The sequence below is a fragment of the Lissotriton helveticus genome, chromosome 5_1 (assembly GCF_964261635.1).
Source record: "Lissotriton helveticus chromosome 5_1, aLisHel1.1, whole genome shotgun sequence".
NCBI classification, from domain to species: domain Eukaryota; kingdom Metazoa; phylum Chordata; class Amphibia; order Caudata; family Salamandridae; genus Lissotriton; species Lissotriton helveticus.
The window spans coordinates 140,665,980-140,693,672 of record NC_136065.1 but is presented as its reverse complement, the minus strand read 5'-3'; the positions used below and the strand labels follow the sequence as shown (position 1 = coordinate 140,693,672).

Here is a 27,693-nt window from a genome sequence, read left to right as displayed (position 1 = left end):
CCCAACCCATGCATTCAATGCTGCTTGATCAACCCAACCCATGCATTCAATGCTGCTTGAACAACCCAACCCATGCAGTCAATGCTGCTTGAACAACCCAACCCATGCATTCAATGCTGCTTGAACAACCCAGCCCATGCATTCAATGCAGCTTGAACAACCCAACCCATGCACGCAATGCTGCTTGAACAACCCAACCCATGCAGTCAATGCTGCTTGAACAACCCAACCCATGCATTCAATGCTGCTTGTACAACCCAATCCATGCATTCAATGCTGCTTTTACAACCCAATCCATGCATTCAATGCTGCTTGTACAACCCAATCCATGCATTCAATGCTGCTTGTACAACCCAATCCATGCATTCAATGCTGCTTGTACAACCCAACCCATGCATTCAATGTTGCTTGTACAACCTAACCCTTGCATTCAATGCTGCTTGAACAACACAACCCATGCAATCAATGCAGCTTGAACAACCCAACCCATGCATTCAATGCAGCTTGAACAACCTAACCCATGCACGCAATGCTTTTTCAACATCACAAATCAATCATTTGATGCTGTTCGAATAGCCCAACCCAAACACGCAATGCTGTTCGAACAGCCCAACCCTTGCATGCAATGGTGCTCGAACCCAACCCATGCATGCAATGCTGTTCAAACACCACAATCCATGCACTCAATGCTGCTCAAACACCTCAACCCTTGCACAAAGAAATTCCATACGAACGACCACAAAACAAGTGAAAAACCTCATATTCCTAGACTCTATGCCTCTGGTAGAGGGCACCCAAGCTGCTTTACCTTAACAAGGCCAGGTGGGTAATAAATATTATAATTGTATCGTTTTAGTTAATAAATAATGTAATTGTATCCTATTTGTCAATGCAATTATGAAATCAGTGGTATACAGTGATAGCGAGGCAATGCTACATTCAAATTGAATTACATAAAAAAAATGCTAAAATATGATATTTAACTGCACGGAATTGGTCACGTAAAATACTGATCTCATGGCACAGGCTAAACGTAGCCACCGAGAAGGAGGTTGTCAATAGACGACGAATTTTGGATTCTCCTGAATCTCAGAAAAGTATCTAGTTCTAAGGTGGAAGGAAGGGTGTTGCAAAAGGGGTGGTGATAGGGGTCGCGGGCTTGAGAGCCGACCTTTCAACAACTGAACCACTCCTCTCTGACATTTAGGTGAATCTGAGAAATTATCAAATTCTACGTTGGCGAGGGGAAGGGTATTCCAAAGGGTGGGGACTTCAGAGTGTAGGTATCTCCTGCTGGACCCCTCCTAATTACTTCTGGAAAATACTGGGAGGGTCAGAGCCCTCCCTTGCACCAACACTGTATGCAAATTGCACACTTTTTTAAACTGAATTTGCTGTTTTTATTGGTAGCAGGCGTAAGGCTTAAAGCCTCATTGATGCACCCTCAGGATAAGGCGCCTTGATTGATTGTGAGCCGAAACATGTTGGTTGATGGTTTAGCTGGTAAAACTTTGCTGACAATGTTGCAACAATCCAATCTTGAGGTGCCACTCCTCAGTAGGGTAGACACTTAAAGTCACTTTTGACCACATACACAACTTGAAGCATATATAAATGACTGTAATCCAAAATTACAGTCCGGGTACTCCATTTTAGAGAAAGCTGAGGAAAAGGCCTGTGATAGGTAGGACGGCCTACAGACCAGAACACAACTGCACTGAATGCCCAGTTTGAATCAATGGTTGAAGCATGGCATCTGAAAGGCCAACCTTTGACCAGATATTTATGTCCAAGCAAACAATAAGTTATGTGGCTAAACTGGAATGGTCTCACTCCTGTAAGGAGCGAGCATTTAGTGCGATCAGAATGCCCCAGGCGACCAGGTCCAGCCTGCACCACCATTTTCCAAACGTCATAGGGTAGAAGAGCACGTGTGTTGAGTCTATCTTAGCATATGACGCATGCTTAGATGGGTAACATAAAGATACAGGACGCTGGATGCGTTCTGCCATGTAGCAGGAGTGCACACGCGGACTGTAGCTAAAGATGGAATTAACCCCCACCATGTAGAAAGAGTGCACATGCTTCCTGCAACAAAAGGATAGATCTAGCCCACACGTCATGTAGCAGGAGTGCGCATGCTGCCTGTTACAAAAAGATAGAATTAACCCACAAGCAGTGTAGCAGGAGTTAGCATGCTGACTGTAACAAAAAGATAGAATTAACCCACAAGCAATGTACCAGGAGTGCACGAGGACTGTAACAAAAGGATAGAATTAACCCACAAGCAATGTAGCAGGAGTGCACATGCTGCCTGTAACAAAAAGATAGAATTAACCAACAAGTAGCGTAGCAGGAGTGCACGTGCTGCCTGTAACAAAAATATAGAATTAAGCCACAAGCAGTGTAGCAGGAGTGAACATGCTGCCTGTAACAAAATAAATAGAATTAACCCACAAGCAATGTAGCAGGAGTGCACATGCTACCTGTAACAAAAAGATAGAATTAACCCACAAGCAATGTAGCAGGAGTGCACATGCTACCTGTAACAAAAAGATAGAATTAACCCACAAGCAATGTAGCAGGAGTGCACATGCTGCATGTAACAAAAAGATAGAATTAACCCACACGTCGTGTAGCAGGAGGGCACGAGGCTTGTAACAAAAAAAAACTATTTAACCCACATTGAAATACCAAAAATAGCTTTTTCATGCCCTGTACCTAGCGGCTTTGTTAGTTTGGTTTTCCGCTTCCACGTCAAAAGACACGGGCAGCTCAACATGTGCATCTCGTAGGTGAATGCATATTGGTTGTATTACGTCGGTATGATCACGTTAAAAGGAGTACACAGAGCGAACAAACGTGCACCACAATTGTGGGAGGCAGTCCGCAGGGTATGACTCTGCCCCTAATATGAAAACTGAATTAAGTGTTTTTTGTGAACCCCTCTTTAACTTGCCAAATCACAATCTACAAAAGATGTCTTGTGCATCACTTAACAAGAACCCCTTTTAAACTTTAACAAGTAACATTTAAGGCACAGCAAAGACCAACTGTTTGGGCGTGAAAGAGGTAAACTATCCAAAAGTTTCCCACAATTTTTTAAAAATAGCTTTCTCTTCTGTTTTTGTACTTTGCCATTTTATTGTTACAACTCTTGTTTCTAAGAATTTGGTCTTTTTCCTTGTATTACGGATTCACTGTGTAACTCTGTTAATCTTCAAATAAAGCATTTAAACATTACAAAAACTCTCCAAAAGTAACACATCTGGTGCGGGCAGAGCAGGATAGAGTTAATGTAGCCAGCCTGCTTCCCGATAGATGCAAGTCTTTTAAAGAAACAATATAATTCCATAAATTGTGGCTTTCTTTGAGCACAGTTTCCTGGAATGGACTGAAAGAAAAGGGTGGCTTCCATGTGCTTTGCAGCCAACGCCTTCTGCAGAGGTCTGAAGTGGCGTCCACCCTAAATATAGGATTCAAGGCCCGCTGGCCATCTGAAGAGGCAGGCCCGAGGCACTGCTGTGCTTGGCACAAAAACACGAACCCAACTCTCAAAAGAACTCTCCTCCCCTTAAACAAGAAGAACTTGGAACTTTACAAGTAGACTGCAAAAAAGCCTACAGCAGCCCACACACTGGAGTTACATCTCCAGTTTAGGGGACCTTTCTGGCACCAGTACAATACTGTGCTCCCTCTCCTGTGACTATATCCTTCAGGGAGCGTCACCATCAACAGAACAAGTTGGAAGAACTCCGCTCATGCATCTACCACTGCCCAGATGTGACATATGGTTGGGTGTAGGCCTGGGCGGTAAATTCCGTTGCGCTCGTGGAATTTGAGTCATTTCGTGTTCCGCGGAGAACGCGGAATTGCCAAAAATTGCGCAGCCTCGCAGAATTTTTTGCTTGATTGCGCTTTCAAAATGCGTGTCCGCAAGATATTTTCCCAGAGCACGCAAACAGCATTGGCAAACAGGAAAAAAGCATCGCGAACGGGCGGAATAAGCAATTCTGCATGTTTGCAGAACTCTGTGTGCTCACAGAGATTTTTTACAGTTTTGCTGAGTTTTGCGTAGCGCGACTACCCAAATTCCGCCCACCACTCGTTGGGTGGCAATACCATACCAACAGCACATGCAGTGGTGCCGGAACAATTGTCAGAGTGGGGGTGCCGCCAACAATGTTACATCACTCAAGTCATAGGGATTGTGCATAAGCACCACACGAAGAACAAGTTTAAGTGTAACACATAAGATTCGTGCATTCAGCAGGAAAGTGGTACAGGCGTAGAATGTAGCTCATAGGTGTTTTTGGAGCAGGCTGTCCTAAATGTAGATCTAAGTGTGATGTGGTTGCGCATTGTCACTTACAGACAGCTTATTTTCCATTGAAATGCCACTAAATTGGCGCGCACTTGCAGTTTTACTGCTAAAACTATAAATCGCACAAATAGATATAGATGGAAATAGGGCTTCAGCCAATAATTAGCGTTTGCGGATCACCAAGAAAACGCCCTCGATTTGTTTTGATTCTCTTAAACTCTGTTCCATCCCAATTCAGAATGACAAAAAAGGAATTGCCTGGTTTGTAATATTTGTACAGGAATCTAAATGTTGTGTTTTAGAATAAAATTGACATCCTACAGCCTTTCCTTTCACACCAACTGTATCCCTGTACCCCAGCAAGATTGTCACATAGTTCAAAAAACAAAATCCTCTCACTTTGCAGTCAGAGAAAGAAATGAAAAGTGCAACATCTGATGTCTTTGAACCAAGAACAAATGTAACAAAACTTAAAGGCCTGTTCATTGCTCATTCACCTTCTGAACTCCAGCATGGTTTTTTTGGGGGGTGCTGCGGCACCCCACACGCACCACTTCTTCCAGCCCCCATGAGCACAAACCTCTAGCATGACCCCAAATGTCTCACACACACTACTTGCAACAGCACACGTTAGACAGAACAGAGCACACACATGCAATACTGCACAGATGTGCCCCCTTGGCAGGTGTCAACGTGCTCACAGCAGTACGCTTCCTTATGGACGCGCAGCATGTATGACATAAACACGTCGTGTTCTATCTCACGTGTACATGCGCAGTACACGTAAGATAGAACACAACGTGTGCACCCAGCAAGATACAGAACGTAGTCAAGCGACACGTGCAATCATGTTCAGTCAATCGCATCTTTCCTGCAATCCAGTGCTTTAAATGAGCAGGTGCTAATAGGTACGGTGTACCTACACTTCTATCGTTTTAAAGGGACAGTACCTGCACTTCTCAAAAGATGCAATAGTTTTGCTGGAAGAGTGACAGCACTGTTCCAATACAGTTAATGGGAGAGTACTGGCACCTGTCAGGAACAAACAGGTGCCCTGGGCTGTGAGTACCAGCAGATCTAAAGGCCCATTTAAAGCACTGGGCGCGATACTTTTAATGGCATAGTACTTGCACTTACAGTAGACAATAGGTACTGTGGATAGTGAGTGCCAACACTTTTCTATTTCCATTTCAAGCACTGCTGCAACCGAATGTGTAATGACAAATTCATGACCATTCACACAACACTGCACAAATACACACCTGACCCGACACCAGTGAACGCAAAACCCTGCCTTCCACTAGGCCCAGACCAGACACAGATACACCTGCCAGGCACTGGGCCCCAACATGGCCGGACTGGCCATAACGGGCACCGTGCATTTCCCCGGTCGGCCGCCAGGGTTGGTTGCCGGTTTTTGGCCCCCGGGGGGTGATTTTGTTACAGGGCCATTTTTGCAGCATAGCTGCAATATCGACCCCTGTAACGAAATCGGCAGAAACTGGCCCTGGTAAACAGCTTGGCCACAGCCCCAAACCCCTGGGGGGCTGGCCAAGCACTTTTCCAGGGCCGGTTTTGGGTCTCAACTGGCCCTGGGCCCCTACCAAGAAGATACATGCATTATCCCGCTGCACCTACCTGGCTTTACCCTTCAACACCACAGTTCACTCAGGGGTGGAGCTAGTGTGTCATGGGCCCTAGAGCAAGGAGAAAAAGGCTCTCTCTCCTCCCCCCCCCCCCTTTCCCCGGCTGTTGTGTGGTGTGCACTGTATGGCCCTCAAGAGTCGAGCTTGGAGATTAGCAGATCGGCCAGAAAGTAATGCACCACACACCGCAGTTGGTTTCGACTCTGAGGCCACGCCCTGGTCCCCTTTATTTATCTCCTCGGTCCCTACATCACAGGTCGTGACTATCGGGACTCAGTCAGAAGGGGGTCGCACATCAAACACCCCTGCCGGGGAAGTGAAATGGAACTAAAACACTTCCTCAAATATAACACCGGCCACTGTTTGAACTGTGAATTACAGCAATAATCAGGGTTCAGTGAGCCCCTCGCACCTCTGGGCCCCGGTGCCACTGCACCTGCTGCACCAATGATAGCTAGGCCCCTGAACTCACTAACTCTCAAGACAATCCCGTCTAACACCCCTACTGACAGCACATCCCCACAAACCTACTCCGCCCAGGGATAGGCCCTTCAGCCTTGTCTGCAAAGTCACCCCTGTACTCCCGGAAGTGCAGAACCCATGCCATTGGCCAGCTGTGTGCCATATGAATGATTACAAAAACAATAAAAGTCTCCTTTAGGGCAGCTTTGTTTGCTTCTGTACAACTGCTCTGTTTGCAGGTATCTGCCTCCCGGAAATCCGGATGGAACCCAGTTTTGACACCGTGGGGGATGGGCGAGAGGGGAGACATAGGTACTTTGTTTGGGAGTATGGGAGGCATAAGGGGAGGGACAGAGAGGATAGAGAGGCAAAGAAACAGAGAGATTGTAAGGGGCGGAAAGAGAGTTTGAGAGAGACCAAGGGAAGGAGATTCAGAAAGAGGAAGGAAGGAAGGGATGGATGGATGATAGGTAGGCAGGTTAATCAAAAGTTAACGCAGATAGACACAGGAGCAGATATATAATTACATAAAATGCACACAGACATATATGAGAGAAAGAGTCATAGGCAGATAGGAAACTACCACACGATGGAATTTTATTTTAAAAGTTCTAAGTTTCAACTTGTTTTCCTATTCAGAACATATCTCAATATACATTAAAGTAAATACAATAGTAAATCATGCCACAATACTACAGAAAAGAGTAGATAAACAGGGAAATGCCATAATCTAAATAATTTGCGAATCAATATCCCTTGAGGAGTGGCAATTCTGTAATGGCTCCTCTCAGCAGCTCTGACTTTCAGGGTATTCAGAAGTCAGGGTGTATCTTTGCAGTGCTGATAAGGCACAGACTCCCCTCTCTGTACACTGGCTGAGCACTGAGCGCCCCACAGGTGGACGTGGCCAGAGAGGAGTCGTGACGCGTCCCACGGGCCGGCATTTCTAGTTAACCCTCAGTCGTGTCACACTGCCTCAGGTCCACGGGCTTCCTCGCGTCCAGTCCAGGACCCCGTGCATTCTGAAGAATCGTGACAACAGCTGCCGAGTGAGCACCGGAAGCTGCCATTCTGCTGCCTCTTGGAGGCCTGTGGGGCTGGGTAGGGTCAGTTACATGCCAGCGACAATTGACTTCTCTGCCTGAACCAGGGTGTCCGAGAGCCCTGAATCCTTGCTAGATTTTCATTATAGCCACATAAAATGAACCAACGCACAAGGCATCTGCAGGGTGAGTGGAAAGACAGCCCGCGGGCGCATTCGGCCCTTTTGGGTCCATGTTGGGCAGTGTTGAGCTGGCAGGGAGTGGGTCGTGTTCTTGTCTCCCGGAGGCAGTGATGACACAAAAAAACAGGCCACACGTTGGTCCTTTCAAGCTGGCCCTTTTGGCTATGCCAAACTGCCAGAAATGCCACACTGCCACAAATGGCAGTCCAGAACTGACGCTGGACAGCCTCAGCCAATTTGCTTTTCGGGGGCACCAGGCACTTCCGGTGTTTTCCAGGGTCGCTGTCAAACAGACTTCTTCTTTCTGCTTTTTAAGAACAGATCAGCAGCGCCGTTAGAAGACGTCACAAGCCCAACTGCTTATGCACTGCTTCTAAGCTACCAGAAGGGCTGGGGCTGAGTCAGCTACCCGTGATGGCCTCTGCAGTTGCCCTGCTGATGTGACCAAGGGCTTAGTTATCTTTGTGCGGCTGGTGCAGTGGCACCACGACCTTCAGTTTTAGTTTCTCAATGCACCCTAAATAAGGCTCTATTCTACTAACAAACAGGGGGCAGGGATACCACGTCCCTTTCTTGCACTATCGCCATGTCACCCTTGCTACGTCACGGAGGGCAGCGGCCTGTGAAGACTCTGACAGTGCGGCGCTTCACAGGTGTTGATCGAATGCATCTCCTCCTACAGGTGCCCGGATTTTGAGATGATACGACATTTTTTGTAAAGGTATTGGATAGAAACAAAACGCTACCACGGGAGAAAGGGACACAGGCAAGGGTATCAAACAGCAAAAAAAATGCAGAGGAAGAAAGTACCTGCCAGTCAGTGCCCGGCCAGCCTCCTCTCCTGGAGGCAGGGGCTCGCGCCCTCCTCCTGCGGGGACCGCCGGTGCTGATGCTGCTGCTGCTGCGCGCATGCAAAGAGCTCTCAGTCCCCGCCAGAGGAGGCAACTTCATGCACATCCCTTCCACCGGCGCATTACCGGCGTTGCCATGGCTACTGCTCGGGCGCCACACAGGCCTCTGACACCGACTACAGCATCCGCACTGTTCCAAAGGGCTTTAATTGAAATCTATTCGTCCTTCAGGAGACAGGCTGGCATCGCGTCCGCACGCGCCAATCAGCGCCGCCCATCGACGCGGGGCGCGCGGGAGAGTTGGGTGCCTCTTTCCCTGGGTGCAGGGCTTTCACGTGCCCACATGGCCGCCGATGCCACGGGGCTCTGCTGTACCAGCCTCTTCAATACATGGCATTGGTTTCTATTGTAATTGCCTTTATATAGCGACACCATGCACATCTGGTCAAATTACTTTTAAGTTAGGAGTAGATAGTGACCTTTTTATGGGATTTACAAGCGACCAGGAGTACTTCTAAAAATCTTGGACAGTCGTATAGTTGCATTGCATCAAGGACCACACTTTACGCATGCAGTATTCCCACCTGTCTGACCTCACCCCATCCGCTCCTGCACTACTTTTTGATTTCTCTTTAAAGAGTATCCTAGCATTTTTTTTTAAAATTGCACTGACTTTAAATGTAATATTTCTTATTTCAACTGTTGATGAGGACTGAGCAATCATGACACTGTTTTTATCCCTTGTATTTTTTTAAATCACCATTTTTAAATCATTGTCTATAACGTGCTTTTACAAAGTTTTACGATTTTTTTTTTAAATCAAATAAAAGTATTATTACTACTACTATTCCCACCTAATAGGAGATCCAACAGGGGTAAACAATGCAGAAATCTGCATTGCCCCCACAGGCCACAACTAACCCGCTTTACCTTTCTGCCCTTGACAGTTTGGGGTGACATCTTACCCCTCAAAAAGAGGGGTCCACCTTGCTCCCCAACCTTATGGATTCAAAGACGGAATTCATGGTTTCTATCTCTTCCCTTTCCACTTCAATAACTCCAGGCATTTCGTTTCCTGACCATTGATTCAAAGGGAAGGTGGTCATGGACACACACACATCACCCTAACAATCTTCCATCCTCAGCAGTGTGTGCCCAAGATACTTTCCTCCTCCATCCTTGATTTTAGTCAGAGGGATCACAGGAAGAGGCTCATTCTGTGATGATTTTAAGGCCTCTGTTCATGGAGTCTCATTCCGTGTGATTCTTGCTACAGCTTGGAAGAGGCCCAAGACGTGCAAAGCGCGTCACTTGTGTCCGATCATTGCAGCTCTAGCCACGATGGACCCGTCTGACCACATACCATGGCGACCAATAACTTATGGTTGATCCACTACACAGCTAAGAGGAGCCACCAAAACATACAAATTATCTGCTCCATGGAATTGCTGCTCACACAGCAATGAAGCCATCCGAGACCATACAACGGTGAGGGGTGTAATATTCTAATCTCTGGTATACTGAAATGGCCTGTGCGTCACAGACATCTCAATGATGATAGGTGTGCACATGCAGGAAAGATCACGTCTAGTCTCACACTATTCTTTTTGCCTACACCAGCGGTTCTTAACCTTTTGACTCGTGTGTACCCCCCCCCCCCCCCCACTGAATCATTACTGGAATCCGGGGACCCCCACTGAGTCATTATTGGAAGCAGAGAACCCCTGGCCTCAGCAATTTCTGTGATTTGCACCTCAAAACCAAACACATAAACAAGCATACATCAAGCAAATGTTCAAATATTGAAAAATGTTGTTTAATTCACGAATATAGAAAGGCTTTAACATTTCCGATTTTGCTTATTCTCTTTAATAATTCTAATTTGTTCATTTAATTATTTTTTAATTTTGTAAAACAGTCGTGGACATCCTGAGTACACCTTGTCGACCCTGAATGGTCCTCAGAAGCAATGAGCTACACTTATGTTCAGGCACACTTGCAGTGACACAGTCAAAGAAGTTTCTGGCATTCTTGCACTACACCAAAACACTTGTCCTCACACACCTCCTGTCCATCCATTCACCAGTTCTTAAATCTTAACCGTCCTATCTCTCACTCCTTACCTCTTCATAGTCACTCATAGGTGTAGCAACAAACATACAATATGACCACAACTCTGGTCCTCAAGCACAGCATCATACACTACATCTGACGTCTACTTTGCATCCTTTCTTCCACCCACAGCACAGTTTGCATTGGTGCCTGGTCAGGCATTAGAAGCACTAGGGAACTGCAATTGCAATACACTCTTTGATCCACTGAACTCAGACTGCAACTGGCGCTATTTCAAAATTGTAGCCGCTTTCCATAAAGCACAAACTCAAAAGCCATTGTGTTGCATCAAGAAAGACAATGAGGCTCTTAATATTAAGTAACGCTTTGCCTGGTTACCACACATTGTTGCAGAAGACAGGAACTGTCATCAGATGTAACTGCTTATCTGGTTGTATACAATTCACATCAAGTGTAACTTTGCACTTTGTTAGCTCACACTGTTGCATGATGATGAAAACCCAAAACAACAGTCACTTTTGTATTCATTCTCCTGCACCGTTCTGACCCAAAAATCACAGCGTGAAGGAAGTGTTGCTCTTTGCACAACACCCCCCCTAAGGAATGGGCCAAGCACGCCAGTGCAGTGGTTAATATGTGAAAAAATAAGTGCCTGGGCTCTCGTGAGGAGGCTACTTGCACCACCACATTTCTCCTGTTAGCGCCACCTAAAACAGAAGCAACTACTAACCATGAAAGTGGGGAGATGATGTGGCATAATGGACAGAGCAGCCGACTTCGGAGCTGGGGAACCAGGTTCATGTCTCGGTGTCAGCTCAAGATCCTGTGACTCTGGCCAAATCACAATCTTCCATAAATGAATGTGTCCTTTCTAGTGCTCATGAAAAGTGCCGGTGTTGATGATTGAGTGCCAGTGCTGAGCACCGGAAACCACCAGCTCAAATTAACCACTGGAGCACACACAGGTAGCATATCCTAACATCCGGCAGAAGCACTCATTCTCCTTGCAGTGACCCGCCCTTTATATACTCTTACCGCCACCTCTGTCCATCACCAACCCCAAGACACTGGCATCTATGTCTCATTCGGAAGCTTCCAGACCACAAGACAGCAGGTCTGCAGGCATCTCTTATTGTGGTCACCACCTGCCCATGCCTACATCATGCCAATCTCACTGCCCACACTGAAACCAACACCTAAGAAACGCCAGTCGAATATCAATGCTGGCAGCATAGACGGCCTCCTTCATCAGTGCATTCCGATTATAATCAAAAGCATACAGCACACTGATGAATTTGTATCTGCTAAAATATATCAACCTGGTATGGTAGAGTGATTCATGGAATTTCAAAAAGGCCAGTCACAGATGTTTCTACAGGATTCAGCAGTAACTTATGGAATTTGTCACAGTAAACTTTATATACTTAGATCAAAAAAGCAAACAAAAACTTTACTGCTAAAATTGGACCCTGAAACAAGCACATCCAAAAAGCTAATTAGCAGCTTCAAAAAGAACCTGGGGACAAATGTACTGAGAACTGGTTGTAAAATACTGGTTGCAATTTACGAATCGTATTTTTGCTAACAGTGGTAATTTCTGAACCGACCTACATACTAATGAGTCAGTTTGCAAATTACCAATTCCTAGTGGCTCGCAATTCGCCCTACCTTATGAATATTATTGAGGTAGGTCGCAAATTACGACCCACTATGATTCATTGGCATCGCAGGGAAGGTGGCCTGCTGGGGTCAGCAGTCCATGTCTGTGTAAATAAAGCAATTTTTAAATTCAAGTACAACATGTTTTCATTAAAGGAAAGTGGAAAGCGTTAAAAAAAAAGTTTGTTTCATTTTTGCTAGTAAACTGAAGACCATGGGACCACAGCCTTCTCTTAAAAAAAGTTTTTGACAACATTCAACAAGGGAAAGTGGTCCTTTGGTGACCCCTCCCCATTTCTGAACGCGGTACCACCTCCTTTGAGGAAGTGGTAAAATATTAATGTTTTGCGGCCGGAATTAGGTTACAAAATACCAATCCGATTCAGTATTTAGAATGGATGCCCTAAACATGCCTTTTCCAAATACCGACCCAGTACTGGGTTACAAATCAAAATGCGATTTGGTAACTTGTTACCGAATCGCAATGTGTGTTTCCTACATAAGGGAAGGCACTATTGTGATCGGAATGGCCTGATTCTGCGATATACATCTGGGCCCCGGTATCAACTGGAATTTTCTCTATATGAGTTGATTAGTTTGTGAAAAACAGATAAAATCAGATCTGGTGCCCCACCCCACCTAACAAAAAGGCCTATTTGAGGCCATTTCTTGAAATCTAGTGCCGTCTCCTGGCTTTATGTGAAGTCGCCGAAAGGAAGCTGCTACAGTCACTTTAATGAAGCAACAGCACTGTACAACCACCTCCCTCTACCTGGCGGCTAGTAAGGGTTTACAACATAAACTCCATGTACTGCAGAATGAGCTGGCAAGACTCATTTTGGACATTCCCAAAAGACAGTCAGCCAAGAAGGGACTAGAACACCTACACTGGCTTCCCATTGAACAACTTATCAGTTTTAAAGCACTGTGTATGGTCCATAAGTCATTACATGCCTTCTATCCTCAGAGACTAAAGACCATGTTCAAATGGTACTCCCAAGGCCGACTACTTCGCTCCTCTCATCAAATACAACTTCTGGTTCCAAGAACCAAGAAGAAGAAGTGGGGGGACAGGGTTTTCTCAGTGGCAGGGTGTAAGCTCTGGAACTCCCTACCCCTCGCACTTAGATCTATTCCTCTTCTGCTCCCGTTCAGAAAAGCCCTTAAGACCTGGCTGTTCTCAGGTAAACGGTGAGCTGACCATTTTCTATTCTTCTTCTGGATGATGTGTTATCTGCGGTCTATCTCTAGCGCCTTGATGCCTTCGGGTGAATGTTGCGCTATATAAATATATAAATAGATTTCAAATCAAAATCTCCCCTCTTCCCACCCCAAATGCTTCAGAAGATAACATTTGCTCAATTGACGCATCCAAAACCCTCACATTTAGTCTACAATGGTAAATAATTACTGGATGGAATTTTCTTATTTTGCATGTCGCTATGTAAGGATGAATGCTGCTATCAACCGCGACTCAAGGTCTTTACTGATGAGACCCTAAACCAGAAAGAAAAGAGCTCAGTAGAAGGCGGCAGGAATAAACCTTTACTGGGATTTACAGACAGCAGTAGACTGCTGAAGATGAAATCTATTGAAAGTCAGCTAGACATATACTAAATTATTTACACCCTTCCACAAATGTACTAATGTATTACACCACCGCCGCCTCGCTTCCAGTCAGAGCGGCCGGCTATCATCCAAAAAACATGTCCTGAGATTCAGGCCTCAGGTTTTTCTTTGAGGTGGGCCTCAATCTAAGCAGCTTACACCTGAGCAGCCATATCCCAAGAGGTACCACTGTGGCTGTGCGCTTTCTAACTTTGTTTGGGAAATTGGGCCTACTTGGGTTAAATCTTTCTGCATTAGAACAGATTCTTGCCTTATCTGTATTATTGTAGCATTTATGTAGCGCATCTTATCCCGTTTGTGGGGAGGCGAAGTAAATTTTCAGACAGATCGCACATCAAAGAGTGGGGTAGGTGCATGGCTGGCAGAGTGTTTTATTTGGTTTGATACCAGATGGGAAACATTTGATGTTTTGCGTGAGTGGCCAAAGATTTGCTGTTATCGTGATTTGCGTTGTAGAACCTAGCACTGCGAAAGAGGTGGAGGTGTGAGAAAAAGGTGCATATATTATATTTATAACTAGCTTACGCATTGCTGCGATCTTAGAAGAAAGGAAATTCAAGGAAACTTGTTATGATAACATTCAATTTACATTGTGTCATTTTTATTGAAACATATTCATTTTAATATGGAAAACTTTTCAAAGTGTCGTTTTAATTCTATTTATTTATTCGAGTGCTTGTGGATACACGATATTTTTTGTTTTTCCATCTGGTGCAAACACAAATAAATCAGAAGGTTTTCCGACGCGTGAGCTGGCCACATACAGTTGTCCATGTGAGAAGCACGGATTCTCCAAATCTAGTCCACACACTTGCAGCGCTTGTCCATGTGCTTTGTTGATGGTCATTGCAAAAGCGAGTCGCACCGGAAACTGTAAACGTTTATCAGTATTCGAAAGATTATGAGGGCCCTGGGGGGCCAGTATTTAAAAAAAATTATATGCCAGAAACCTTCGCGAGATAGGCATAGGCTTCAGAGCCATGTTTATGCTTTAATTCCTCCTTAAAAATCAGGGTGATTCTCGAAGATGTAATACAGAGCTTGGTGGTATACTGTTTGCCATAATCATAGGTTGGACACTGCCTTTGTATACCCACCTCAAATGGCTACAAAACGTGTTGACTTGTGGTCACCTGTTATAACATTTATTGATGATAGTGTCAAGAGATGTTCTCTACCAAAACCGTCTCAACAGGAGGTTCCCGAGCCACCGTGACTTCCCTAGTAGTTCCATACATTTCTTTCATATTTCTTAAATTGCATTTGTTTCCTTTCATCTACATTCTATTTTGTATTGTTTTCTTCTATGTTTCACTTTTGTGCTATTCGTTCAATTCCTTTATTTTCTAAGCAACAAGTTTGGAATGTGATGTTGTAAGATTATAGCGTATACTTTGTATGATCACCTTATATTCTTTTCAATCAAATTATTCATTTGAACTTAAAAAAAAAAAAAAACAGGGTGAGGGGATATTTTGCTCTGCAGCACCCTCACGCTAAAATCTAAGAGAGGGTAAATCTTTCTGTCCCTACGCCCATGCTACATAGAAACATGGAGCATGGAGTGCACATGGGGGTGGGGGGGACACTGGGGAGAGAAGGAGAGAGTTAGAAAACACACACTCTCTTGGAGTCCATAACCAAAAATATAAAGACATTTCTAAAAGTGAGGAGTGGAAGAGTAGAAGTCAGCCATTCAGAGAGAGATAAAAAGTCTATGCTCCAGGGGAGGGACAAACACAAGATCGATACCCTGGGGTAAGGAAAGCCATCAAATAGGAAGGAAGCAAGTGGGGGTGATGATAAAGACAAGCAATGGTAAACAATAGCTGAGCTGTAACGAGTGCTTTAAATGGGCGGAACTGTCTGGAGTACCAGCACTTTTTAGGTTTCGCCTCGCCGAAAGGCTGCGCAAGGCGAAAGCTTATGTCTAGAGATGTGTACTCATGTCCCGCCCCTCTGTTCCATTGGCTAGCTCCATAAATGGAGGCTAGCCATTGGAACAGAGGTCTGTCCGTCAATTGCGGAGCAGATTTGGGGGCGTTCCGGCCATTTTTACTCACCCCGCCCCTTTACGATCGTCATGTGGCGGTGGGCGGTTGTTTATTTATTTTTTCTTCAAGCTTTGTTTTCGCCATTTTTAAAGTGCCGTTTTCAGGGGTGGGTTCCCGCCCCCCTCCCGCTGGCTGTGTGCCCGCCCCCCCCCCCCTCCCGCTGTCCGTGTGCCCGCCCGCCCCCTCCCGCTATCCGTGTGCCCGTAGGTGCTTGTTTACGTTTCACGCGCGAATAGAGGCCTGGAGCTCGTTCAGCTGCTTGTAGCATATCCCCCTCACCCCAAAACTGACTGAGAGCTCGCATGAAGGGAGGGTGAAGAAAGTGTTTATGCTTAGTGCGAAAAAATCCGGCGGGAATCTTCGGACCACCACAAGTGTCTAGAAATCTACAGAATTGTGCTTCAGGCTATATGCGGGTTTCTGGAGCCGTTTGTGTGGGACGGCCCCGCAATGCGCACTTACACATGGCAGCCAAGGGTAGTGAGGCAGCCTGTTCAGAGATGCCCATGAAGCACTGCCTTGGGAATGTCTGAATAGGTTGCTCCTCTTCGCAGGACACTGCGGGTCCCGTGACGCCAGAAAGCGTTTCCTTGAGAAACTCTGCTTGAGTTGCGTAGCCTTTTTTTTCTGCAGTGTGTTTTCTAACCCTTCGTTTCTCCAAGTCATTTCATGTAAAGGATTTAGACCACAATTTTCTGTTTATCCGGTGCGGTTATAATTCATGCTGTTTTTGAGTTCTAAATCTTTACCGTCTTCTGGTGAAAGTCCTTACTGCACACAACTGCAGATTTTGAGAGCTCGTTTACAACATAAACAACTTTGATAGCCAAATAGAAGTTAATAGTCTTAAGTTTTGCTTTCCTTGGTAAGGGCTGCGCTTTGGCCTGGCCACGAGAATCGTTGCCACCGTATTTTGGTGATGTGGATTAGTTGTAAACTGTGGAACCAGGATAATTTGTAATCCCAGCCTCCCACTTGCGCTACATAGGGACTGACCACAGACCGCATTCTGCAGAACGTGAACTTTTGCTGCTACCTATATACTACAAAATGCTGTACTTCCATGCAGACCACCGTTTTCTATCTCACTTGACTGAATATACACCGTAGTTGTAGATAGAACCGTGGAAATGATAGCTAAGACACACCCTCAAATGCGTCAACACCATTGCTGTTTACAAAATACACTTCTAAAGTTAATGCACCCCTAAAGGTAATAACACTGGTATAAATATACCCCAGCCAGGGCTTTAAGTGAGATAAAAAAAAACGAGCCGTGGGTCTCTCCAAGGGACGGGGCCACTGTAATTAAGGGAGTGGCTTAAAAACACCTACGTTGTATATCTGTGTAGGTTTGTGTGCTGCTCGACTGGTATTTTGCCGCTTATCGTTGCATCCAGATTTATAATACAAGGAACATTATGCCTATAACAAGCCAGAACAATTGGCTTTCAGTGGTTGTTAGGTGCATATGATAAATAGGCAACAACTATAGGTTTGTTGTATATAATCTTGAAAATGCTTCCATTCTGAAATTATTTGACTGAAAGAACTATATCGAGTCTCTGAAGTTACCTCAAAGGTATTGAAGAGTGGTACTGCTGCTGAGTTTCAGATTTATTTTTCACCCAGAGGGTGAGGGCAAAAATGGTGAGACCAATAAGGACCTGTCTCAGCACCTGCTCTTTAGAACTACCGGTGTGCTAGGGAGTGCTAGGGAGTGCAGAGTGACTGCAGAGTGCTAGGGAGAGCTAGGGAGTGCAGAGTGACTAGGGAGTGCAGAGTGCTAGGGAGTGCAGAGTGACTAGGGAGTGCTAGGGAGTGCTGGGGAGTGCTAGGGAGTGCAGAGTGACAAGGGAGTGCTAGGGAGTGCAGAGTGACGAGGGAGTGCTAGGGAGTGCAGAGTGACTGCAGAGTGACTAGGGAGTGCAGAGTGACTGCAGAGTGCTAGGGAGTGCTAGGGAGGGCAGAGTGACTGCAGAGTGCTAGGGAGTGCTAGGGAGTGCAGAATGACTAGGGAGTGCAGAGTGACTAGGGAGTGCTAGGGAGTGCAGAGTGACTAGGGAGTACTAGGGAGTGCAGAGTGCAAGGGAGTGCAGAGTGCAAGGGAGTGCAGAGTGCTAGGGAGTGCAGAGTGCTAGGGAGTGCTAGGGAGTGTGAGGGAGTGCAGAGTGACTAGGGAGTGCAGAGTGACTAGGGAGTGCTAGGGAGTGCAGAGTGCTAGGGAGTGCAGAGTGACTAGGGAGTGCTAGGGAGTGCTGGGGAGTGCTAGGGAGTGCAGAGTGCTAGGGACTGCAGAGTGCAAGGGAGTGCAGAGTGACTAGGGAGTGCAGAGTGACTAGGGAGTGCAGAGTGACTAGGGAGTGCAGAGTGACTAGGGAGTGCAGAGTGACTAGGGAGTGTAGGGAGTGCAGAGTGCTAGGGAGTGCAGAGTGACTAGGGAGTGCTAGGGAGTGCTGGGGAGTGCTAGGGAGTGCAGAGTGACGAGGGAGTGCTAGGGAGTGCAGAGTGACTAGGGAGTGCAGAGTGACTGCAGAGTGCTACGGAGTGCTAGGGAGTGCAGAGTGACTGCAGAGTGCTAGGGAGTGCTAGGGAGTGCAGAGTGACTGCAGAGTGCTAGGGAGTGCAGAGTGATTAGGGAGTGCAGAGTGATTAGGGAGTGCAGAGTGATTAGGGAGTGCAGAGTGACTGCAGAGTGCTACGGAGTGCTAGGGAGTGCAGAGTGACTGCAGAGTGCTAGGGAGTGCTAGGGAGTGCAGAGTGATTGCAGAGTGCTAGGGAGTGCAGAGTGACTAGGGACTGCAGAGTGACTGCAGAGATTAAGCTAATGGCAATGTAAATGACAATGCCATTTATTATCTGTTTTCAAAACCAACACATAAATACAAATTTTGTCATTTACAATGCCAATAGCTCTAACTTTCCAAAGGCGAAACCATTGCATTGTAAATGCTTGTTTATTTTGAAAGGGAGAGTACCGGCACTTCTCAAGACAGACGTAATACTTTTAATTGGAGAGTTCCGTCACTTCTCAAAAACAAGTAGGTACTCTGGTACAGGCTACCTGCACTTCTATGTTTTCTTTTCAAGCACTGGCTGCAACCCCATGTAAGTTCTTGGTAAATCCATATTATGTCGTTTGTAACCAGACCAGACCGCTTATGATGTCTGTTTGTAAATAAGGATGCCAAAGAGGCAAGAACCGGAGATGGTGACACAAACTGCAGCCACACACTATGTTGAAGGCACAAATTCTGCCAACTGCTGTAGAAATGCACCTCTTGAGTGAGGAAAGAAGTGAAGAGCATTCACGGCTGTCAACCTGAACAGAAACTACACAATCTTTAAAAGGCTGAGACTCCACCTACTGCTGCCAGGCTGAGGAGGCCAACATTTTGAGCAGGGGTTTCATGGCCCAAGACCCTGACCATGAGTTCCCATGAAGGCTCCTAAAAGCAGTCAAGCCCTGATCTGGCTGTGGCTCCTACCGCTGCCAGAGTGCCACCCTGCACACAAGAGGGCGAGGGATGAAGTGCTTGGTGGGTTGCCACCCTTGCAGCAGAAGGATGAATCAGGCCATGCGTGTTACCCTTCTGCCCTCCACGTAAAGATAAGGTTTCTTCTCAGATCCCAGAGTACTTGCTCTTTTTGGTTTTACCTGAGGAACCAGACTCCTTTAGGGACTTGCATCAGAGGATGATTTGCAGATCTCAAAGGTCTAGTGGTATGACAGGGAATGATTCTTTTCCTTAAATATTTGGGCCCTTCTCATGGTAAACTCGAAAGGTCACTAAAAGGCATTTAAAAATAAGGAGACTTACCTTGAATCCATTGTAGGACAGGAGCAGAAGGGCCCCACTTTTACAAACTGCCTAGAGATTATTAGAGATACAAACACATGTCCTCTCAGTGGGTCCCCAGGAACCTGAGAAGCCCTCAGTGGAAGTGAGATGGACTGGCCTGGGTGGGTGGGGGGGGGAGGGGGGGCATTGTGGGAGCAGGGAGTAGGGGTCACACTGTAGCAGTCCTTTTGCTACTCTGCAGATGCCAAGCAATAAACTGTTTCAGCCAAATTTACTAAAGACAGAATTTATTCAAAATAAGATAATCCCATTATTGGCCAACACTGTCACTTTTCATGTGACCAAGAAGATAAACACAGTGTTTACTTGTGATCACTCTTTTTCAGAATCACAAACGTCCCTTCATTTTTACACTGGAGGCTTTAAGTGGGGACGCACAATAGCTTCTTTTATGTTCTTAGCACGATAAGCGGTAGCACAAACTACAGCACAATATGAAATTATTTCTTGAAGCATCGCGAATAAAGGCAATCTTTTTCATAGAAAGAAAAAAGATAAGAATGTCAAGGCATATTCTGAACAACATGTGTGTATCTGAAGTTGACTTTATAGCCTGTGTATCACCCATAGAATCTGGACACCTGTGTTGAAGTCACAGCGTCCCCTGTGCCAGCTCTGTGCGGTCCTCGACAATTCATTTTATCGTCTTAGTCCTCAAATGGCATTACAGGGTCTAATTTGGTCGTGTTTACAAACCGAATATCATGCTCTACCTAAGAAATTAATATTAAATAATATCATGCAGTATTTGTGCTGACAACCTAATTGTAATTGTATTTATATAGCATCTACTACCCCTAACGAGGCACTGAATCGCTTTGCGGGGAATAGCACATTATTATGGAACCCAAGGTTAGTGGAACTAGGGTAGGAGATCATTTTTTATTTAGCTATTCTGTGTTTTTTTTCTATAAATCTTTTTTATTGAAATCAGTGTAATATCACCTGAAAAGACTGGTCATTGACACATATAAAACAACATTAGCATCACAACATGCCCCTCCAAGATGGATTCCATCGTCTCACTCTCACTTTGCGGATAAAGGACAAGTTAACGCAGGTAGTCATAAATACCCCAGGCGTTTAGGCAGATAAAGCACGTTTCTGGTCTAATCATACCTTGAGACTTGTAAATACAATATCGATATCTCAGCACTTGACAGTAAGAAGCCTTGCTGGCTCGCTCACACGCTGCGAAAGCAATAGGTAGATCAAATCCCGCACCATCAAACATTGACCTCTCCCTGAAGTGCTATGATCACAGATATAACCCCGATATGCATTCCAACGTCCCCAAATTTTTGTTAGTTTCTGGGGCCATCCCCGACCCTCATACACCAACGTCTCTGCCAACATGCACCAGTCCATATCTTTCTTCCACTCCAACAGTTGTTCCATGTGGTTTGCTCCACGGAGGCATGCGATGTTTCCTTTGGTCACTTCCAGCCCTGGTGTGACCCATATCCGTTGCATACAATTTAGGTCAGTCTCCTCTCAGACATTAGGCAGACGCCATTTAGGAGAGATAGTTATATTTTGGGTACAAAGGGAGCTCATAGACCGAAATACTGAGTCCCAAAAATATTGTACATTGGGGAAGTGACAGAGTGGCACTTATGACAGAGTGGCAAACGTGCAGCGGGCGCGCCCTATGCACGCCAAAGGCGTGCCAAAGGCAAGCCCGTCTACGCCCGTCCGCGCCTGGACCGCGCCCAGCGCCAGACCCTCTGGCCCCTGCAGCGGCCATCCCACCCGCCGAACGTACGACGCCGCCACCCTCACTGCACTCAACACCGGCAGACTCCCCGACTGCTACCGAGCTGCCCCAGGACACACCCATGGACCCTTCTCCTGCCAATCCTGCAAGTTCTGCTGCATCAGGACCCACACTACAATCACAAACGCCAAACAGAGCTCCAACAACAACCACCTAAAATGCATCCTGCTAAACACCCGCTCGGTCCACAGACACGCCATTGAACTATGGAACCTACTCGACACCACAACTCCGGACGTCGCCTTTCTCACGGAAACCTGGATGAACGCCTCATCAGCACCCGACATCGCCATAGCCATCCCGGATGGATACAAGATCATCCGAAGGGACCGCATCAACAATACAGGAGGAGGCATCGCGATCGTCCACAAGAACACCATCCGCATCTCGACCAGCTCCGATGACACCCTCACAGCCACCGAACACCTCCACTTCCAGATACACACCGACCCCAAGACAACACTCAGAGGCAACCTCATTTACAGACCCCCAGGACCCCGTACACAATTCAGCGAAGACATCGCTGAACTTATCAGCCCACACGCCCTCCCCTCCGAGGACTACATTCTCCTAGAGGACCTCAACTTTCACCTGGAGAATAATAATGACAACAACACCACCACCCTACTGGACTACCTCGCCAATCTCGGACTCAAACAACTGGTGAACACCCCACCCACTACGCCGGACACACGCTCGACCCAATCTTCTCCTCCAGCAAACACATCTCCTTTAATCACACCACGGGACTCACCTGGACAGATCACAGCTGCGTCCACTTCAGCTTCAGAAAGACCACGGCCCACCACCACCCGCAACAGGTTCCCCGCAGAAGCTGGAATAAAATTACCATCAACCAGCTCACCACATCACTGAACCAAAACCCTCCCGCCAGATCTACGGACCCAAATCAAGCAGCCATCAATCTCGCACAATGGATCACCCACTGCGCTGACGAACTAGCACCCCTGAAAAACCGTCCTAACAAGCAAGGAAGCAAAAAAGCCTCCTGGTTCAACAACGACCTCAAGAACTCCAAAAAGAACTGCCGCATCCTCGAGAAAGCCTGGAGAAAAAACCCAACCACAGACAACATGACCGCCCTCAAGAACGCCACCCGCAAACACCACCAGCTGATCTGCACCACTAAGAAGTCAGCATTTAAAGATCGACTAGACAACAACGCCCACAACAGCAAAGAACTCTTCAGCATCGTCAATGAGCTCAACAATCCCAGCGCCGGCAACAACGACATCCCTCCCTCTCAAGACCTCTGCGACTCACTAGCCTCGTTCTTCCACAGCAACATCGCAGACATACATAACTGCTTCGGCTACCAGTCCTCTCCCCCCACCACTGAACCAAAGCCCCCTACCACCACCCTCCGCGCCTGGACCCCAATCAGCACCGAAGACACCATCCGCATGATGAACTCCATCCACTCCGGATCTCCAACCGACCCATGCCCCCACCACATCTTCAACAAGGCCGACTCCGTCATCGCACCCCAACTCCGGGACATCATCAACTGCTCCTTCAACACCGCTACCTTCCCGGAAAGCTGGAAGCATGCCGAACTCAGCGCCCTCCTAAAGAAACCTTCAGCAGACCCCACCGAACTTAAGAACTACCGCCCCATCTCTCTCCTCCCGTTCCCCGCCAAAGTCATAGAGAAGACCGTCAACAGCCAGCTCGCCGCCTTCCTTGAGTCTAACGGCTCCCTTGACCCCTCACAGTCCGGCTTCCGAGCCAACCACAGCACCGAGACCGCCCTCATCGCAGCCACAGACGACATCCGGACACTGCTCGACAACGGAGAAACAGCGGCCCTCATCCTCCTGGATCTTTCCGCAGCGTTCGACACGGTGTGCCACCACACCCTAGTTCAACACCTCAGGAACGTCGGGCTACAAGATAAGGCATTGGACTGGATCATCTCGTTCCTCGCCGGAAGAACCCAGAGAGTCCGCCTCCCTCCTTTCAGATCAGAGGCCACCGAAGTCATCTGCGGCGTACCACAAGGATCATCACTCAGCCCCACCCTCTTCAACGTCTACATGAGCCCCCTCGCATCCATCGCACACCAACACAACCTAAACATCATCTCCTACGCTGACGACACTTAACTGATCCTCTCCCTCACCAAAGACCCAACCACCGCCAAAACAAACCTACACGAAGGGATGAAAGACGTAGCCGAATGGATGAAGAACAGCCGCCTAAAACTGAACTCTGACAAGACGGAAGTCCTCATCCTAGGATCATCCCCCTCTGCCTGGGACGACTCATGGTGGCCCCCGGCCCTAGGCATCACACCCAAACCAACGGACCATGCTCGCAACTTGGGATTCATCCTAGACTCCTCCCTCTCAATGACCAAACAAGTCAACGCCGTCTCATCATCATGCTTCAACATCCTACGCATGCTCCGAAAGATCTTCCGATGGATCCCCACCGAAACAAGGAAGACGGTCACCCAAGCACTTGTCACCAGCCGACTAGACTACGGAAACACCCTCTACACCGGAACCACAGCCAAATTGCAGAAAAGACTTCAACGCATTCAGAACGCCTCAGCCCGACTCATCCTGGACATACCTCGATACAACCACATATCCGAACACCTGAGAAACCTGCACTGGCTCCCTGTCAGCAAGAGAATCACATTCCGTCTCCTCACTCACGAACACAAGGCCCTCCACAACCTAGGACCCAGATACCTCAACAATCGCCTATCCTTTTACACCCCCACCCGCCAACTACGCTCGTCCAACCAAGCCCTCGCCGTGATTCCACGCATCCGAAAAGCCGCCATGGGAGGAAGATCCTTCTCTACCTGGCGGCCAAGACCTGGAACTCCCTCCCCTCTCACCTCCGTCTTACCCAGAACCACCTCTCCTTCAGGAAGCAACTCAAGACCTGGCTGTTCAATCAGTAGCGAACCCCTCTCCCTTAAGCGCCTTGAGACCCTCTGGGTGAGTAGCACGCTATACAAATTTCTGACTTGACTTGAAGTGCCACAGTGTCTGATAGAAAGTACCAGGCTCCCCATACCCATGTCTATGTTATCTCATCTGTTGCCCTTCCCATTTTGAAAACAGTTCTGATTTCTGCTGCTGCCAGTCAGAAAGCAGTGTTGGGCAGGACATTTTAAGTTTAAAGTGCACATGACTCTTTGGACAGCTGGCCTGCGATGGCCAGCCAGACTTGCACATTTTAAAACTCTCTAACCCAGCTGTCTTAAACAGCTGGGTTAGAGACAGCATAGGGCACCAGTATCCTTGGGAGCTGTGAGAGAGGGTGCTCCCTCCAATCCTGTCACTGCTCTCATGGAGCATGAGAGCAGTGCCAGGATTGGTTACTACAGTTTCTTGGAGCATGCCTGCCTACCTGTCTGCCGGGAGAAGACCTGAGCGAGGAGGAGGACATAGCGCCAGGAAGGTAAGTAGGATTATTTTTTGTTGACTTCTTTTTTTACTTTTATTTTTGTCCCACCCACCACCCTCACATGCCAGCTTCCACTGGAGCCAGTGCATATTCGCGCTGCAGGTCTGTAAAAATGAAGACATCCCCTCATGTCCACAGTTCATTGGCTCAGGAGAAACCAATGCGGTCCCACTTGTCAAAACCTGCTTATGTTCCCAGAGAGCCTGACATCACTATGCCCCAAAGGGGAGCTGCCTGCATAATTGTACCTTTCCAACCCATGGCCTTCATTGTCTCGTGCCAAATATGAATCATCACCTCTGTCAGTTTACGGGCTTCATATTTTCGACTAGTACTGTAGAGTGTGTGTAGGTGTCCCCTAGGGTGCAGTCTCAATTTGTTCATGCGATACACGGGTTCATTTGAGGGTCTAAAGACCCAGCCGTTTAGTTAGTTAGGCCACCAAGTAATACTTCTGAATATCCAGGAGGGATATTCCATCATGGTGCCACCCCGTGTAAGTTTCCGCAACACTATCAAGCTTGACCTCCGTCCCACAGAAGCGTCCAGAGTTCAGTTTCCAGGGTTTTAAATAGGAGTCGGGCACTAGGTATGGCGTAATGTGCAAGGCATACAAGAAGCGGGGTAGGGACATAATTTTAAATAAGGACGCCCTTCCAAGAAGTGGCAATGATGAAACAAATGTTTGACATCACCTTTTAGTCTTTGACAGCGGGGGAGCAAGTTTTGTTCAAACACAATTTGGGGTTAATCGTGACATAAATTCCGAGATAAAGGAACCTCTCCATGGCTACAGCGGCGTCGCAGTCACAAGCTAGTTTCGGTGTAGGGCCATGTAGGATGTAAATGAGGGATTTGAGCCAGTTAATCATGTAGCCGGAATAGCGGCCAAACAGGGTAATTATGTACATGATTTTTTCAGTGTAAAGTATGGATCAGCGACACATATTAGAATATCGCCTGCGTACAACAATATTCTATCCTCGCAGTCATTTGTCCTACGAAGCCTGCGAATGAGTGGATCATGGCGAATCCGGGCCACGAAAGGCTCCAACACCAGTGCCAAAATCAGTGGCGACACAGGCCACTCTTGTCGCATTACCCTGTGAAGCACAAACATTCGAGACCGTCCCGATTGACCTAAACGTGTGCCAGTGGATCAGAATAAAGCAAGCGCATCCGCTGTAGAAAGCGTGGACCAAAGCAACATTTTGCTAGATCTTCAAACATTTAGAGCCACTCCACCATGTCAAATGCCATCTTGGCATAAAGGGAGAGCACCTGGGCAATCCTGAAGGGTATTAGCTCGGCTCAGAACACCATGGAGGCATTGCAGATTCAAAGAGGTACTTTTTGTTGGGCATAAAGCCGGATTGGTCTGGGTAGATCGATGTAATAACTACCTTTATTAAAAGTGAAGCCAAGACTTTGACAAGAATTTTAACCTCTGAATTGAGAAGCGATATTGGTCGATATGAGGATCATTCAGTAGGAGGTTTACCAGCCTTGTGGATAACTACCATGGAGGCCAGTGGCTGATCTTTGGGAACAATGCCAAGTTGACAACTAGTCAATTACCTATGAAGGAGGTAGGGAGCAATTTTGGAAGCCGTTCATTTATATAGTTCAATTGACATATCATTGGGACCAAGGGCTTTACCAGAGTTTAGTACATGGACGGCTTGTACTATTTCAGCCTCCATTATCTCCCCTTCGAGCAAGGCCTTATTAATGTGGGAGAGGCTAGGGAGACAGATATCGGTCAAGAGTTGTTTAGATTCCTGCACCGTAGCGGAGTCTGTAGTTGAATAGAGTTGGACACAGTGATCAGCAAAGGCATCTACAATGCCCTGCTTGTCGTTGACGACAATAGTTCTGTCATCAGTTTTTATTTTTAAAATCCATCAGTTCACCTGATCCTGTTAGATTCCTGCTTTAATTCCCACCTCGTATAGTCAACGGTGTGTCGCTCTGCGGCTAGCCTTGGCAGCATCTATGTGCACATCTTTGAATTCCTGTTGTTTAATTATGGAGCATGTTTGGTGTTTCCACTTAGTTTGTCAATCAGAGTGTCTTCCAACTCACGAATGTCATTTTCAAACTGCTCGCTTATCACTTTTATGTCTTACCATGAACGAAAGACCCAGTCATTTGAGTTTAGTAGGATTCCCACAGTGTCTGGGCAACATCAACAGAGTGTTCATTCTTGGAAAAATATTGATGTGTCATCGTTAGGAGACTAATCATGAGCTAGTGGATATCATAAGCATTCACTGCCAGGCTGTGAAATGGAAGTAGATTAATAGGGTTTGGGTGTAAACCATTAAAGGGGGATGGGTGAGGTGTACCGATGTTAGCTGGTCGAGTAGACAGATTGAGAGGAGATTGAAATGTAGGTATGAGACACCATGGAAGTCTAGGAGAGGTCAGAGGGGGTAGAAGGAAGATGTGAGTGGAGAAATGGGAGTGCATAACAAGGATGGGTGGCAGATAAGGATTAGTCGTGCTGTAAATGCAGAAGAGGAAGAAAGGAAGATTTGGGGTAAAAAGCATGAGTGCATGCAAAGGATGGGTGGAAGATAAGGAATGCCAGAGTTGACAGTGCAGAAGAAAGCTTTTTTTAAATTTAAGGACGCCCACAAACATGTCCACATATGCATATACATGTATATGTTTCCTCTCG

General features: G+C 46.8%; 1 protein-coding gene across 3 annotated transcripts in view; it reads right to left on the bottom strand.

The window, feature by feature from the left end:
• LOC144754271 (G-protein-signaling modulator 1-like) overlaps positions 1-27,693 on the bottom strand; it is a 764,693-nt gene that overhangs the window by 554,874 nt on the left and 182,126 nt on the right. Inside the window, exon 1 of one of the 3 annotated variants that reach the window (XM_078641900.1) lies at positions 8,468-8,619. The exons of the other annotated variants lie outside the window; for them this stretch is intronic. Within the exon in view, the coding sequence (XP_078498026.1) occupies positions 8,468-8,568 (101 nt within the window). The 5' untranslated portion in view covers positions 8,569-8,619. Of the gene's footprint in view, positions 1-8,467; positions 8,620-27,693 lie in introns of those variants that run through there. 3 annotated transcript variants of the gene reach the window in all.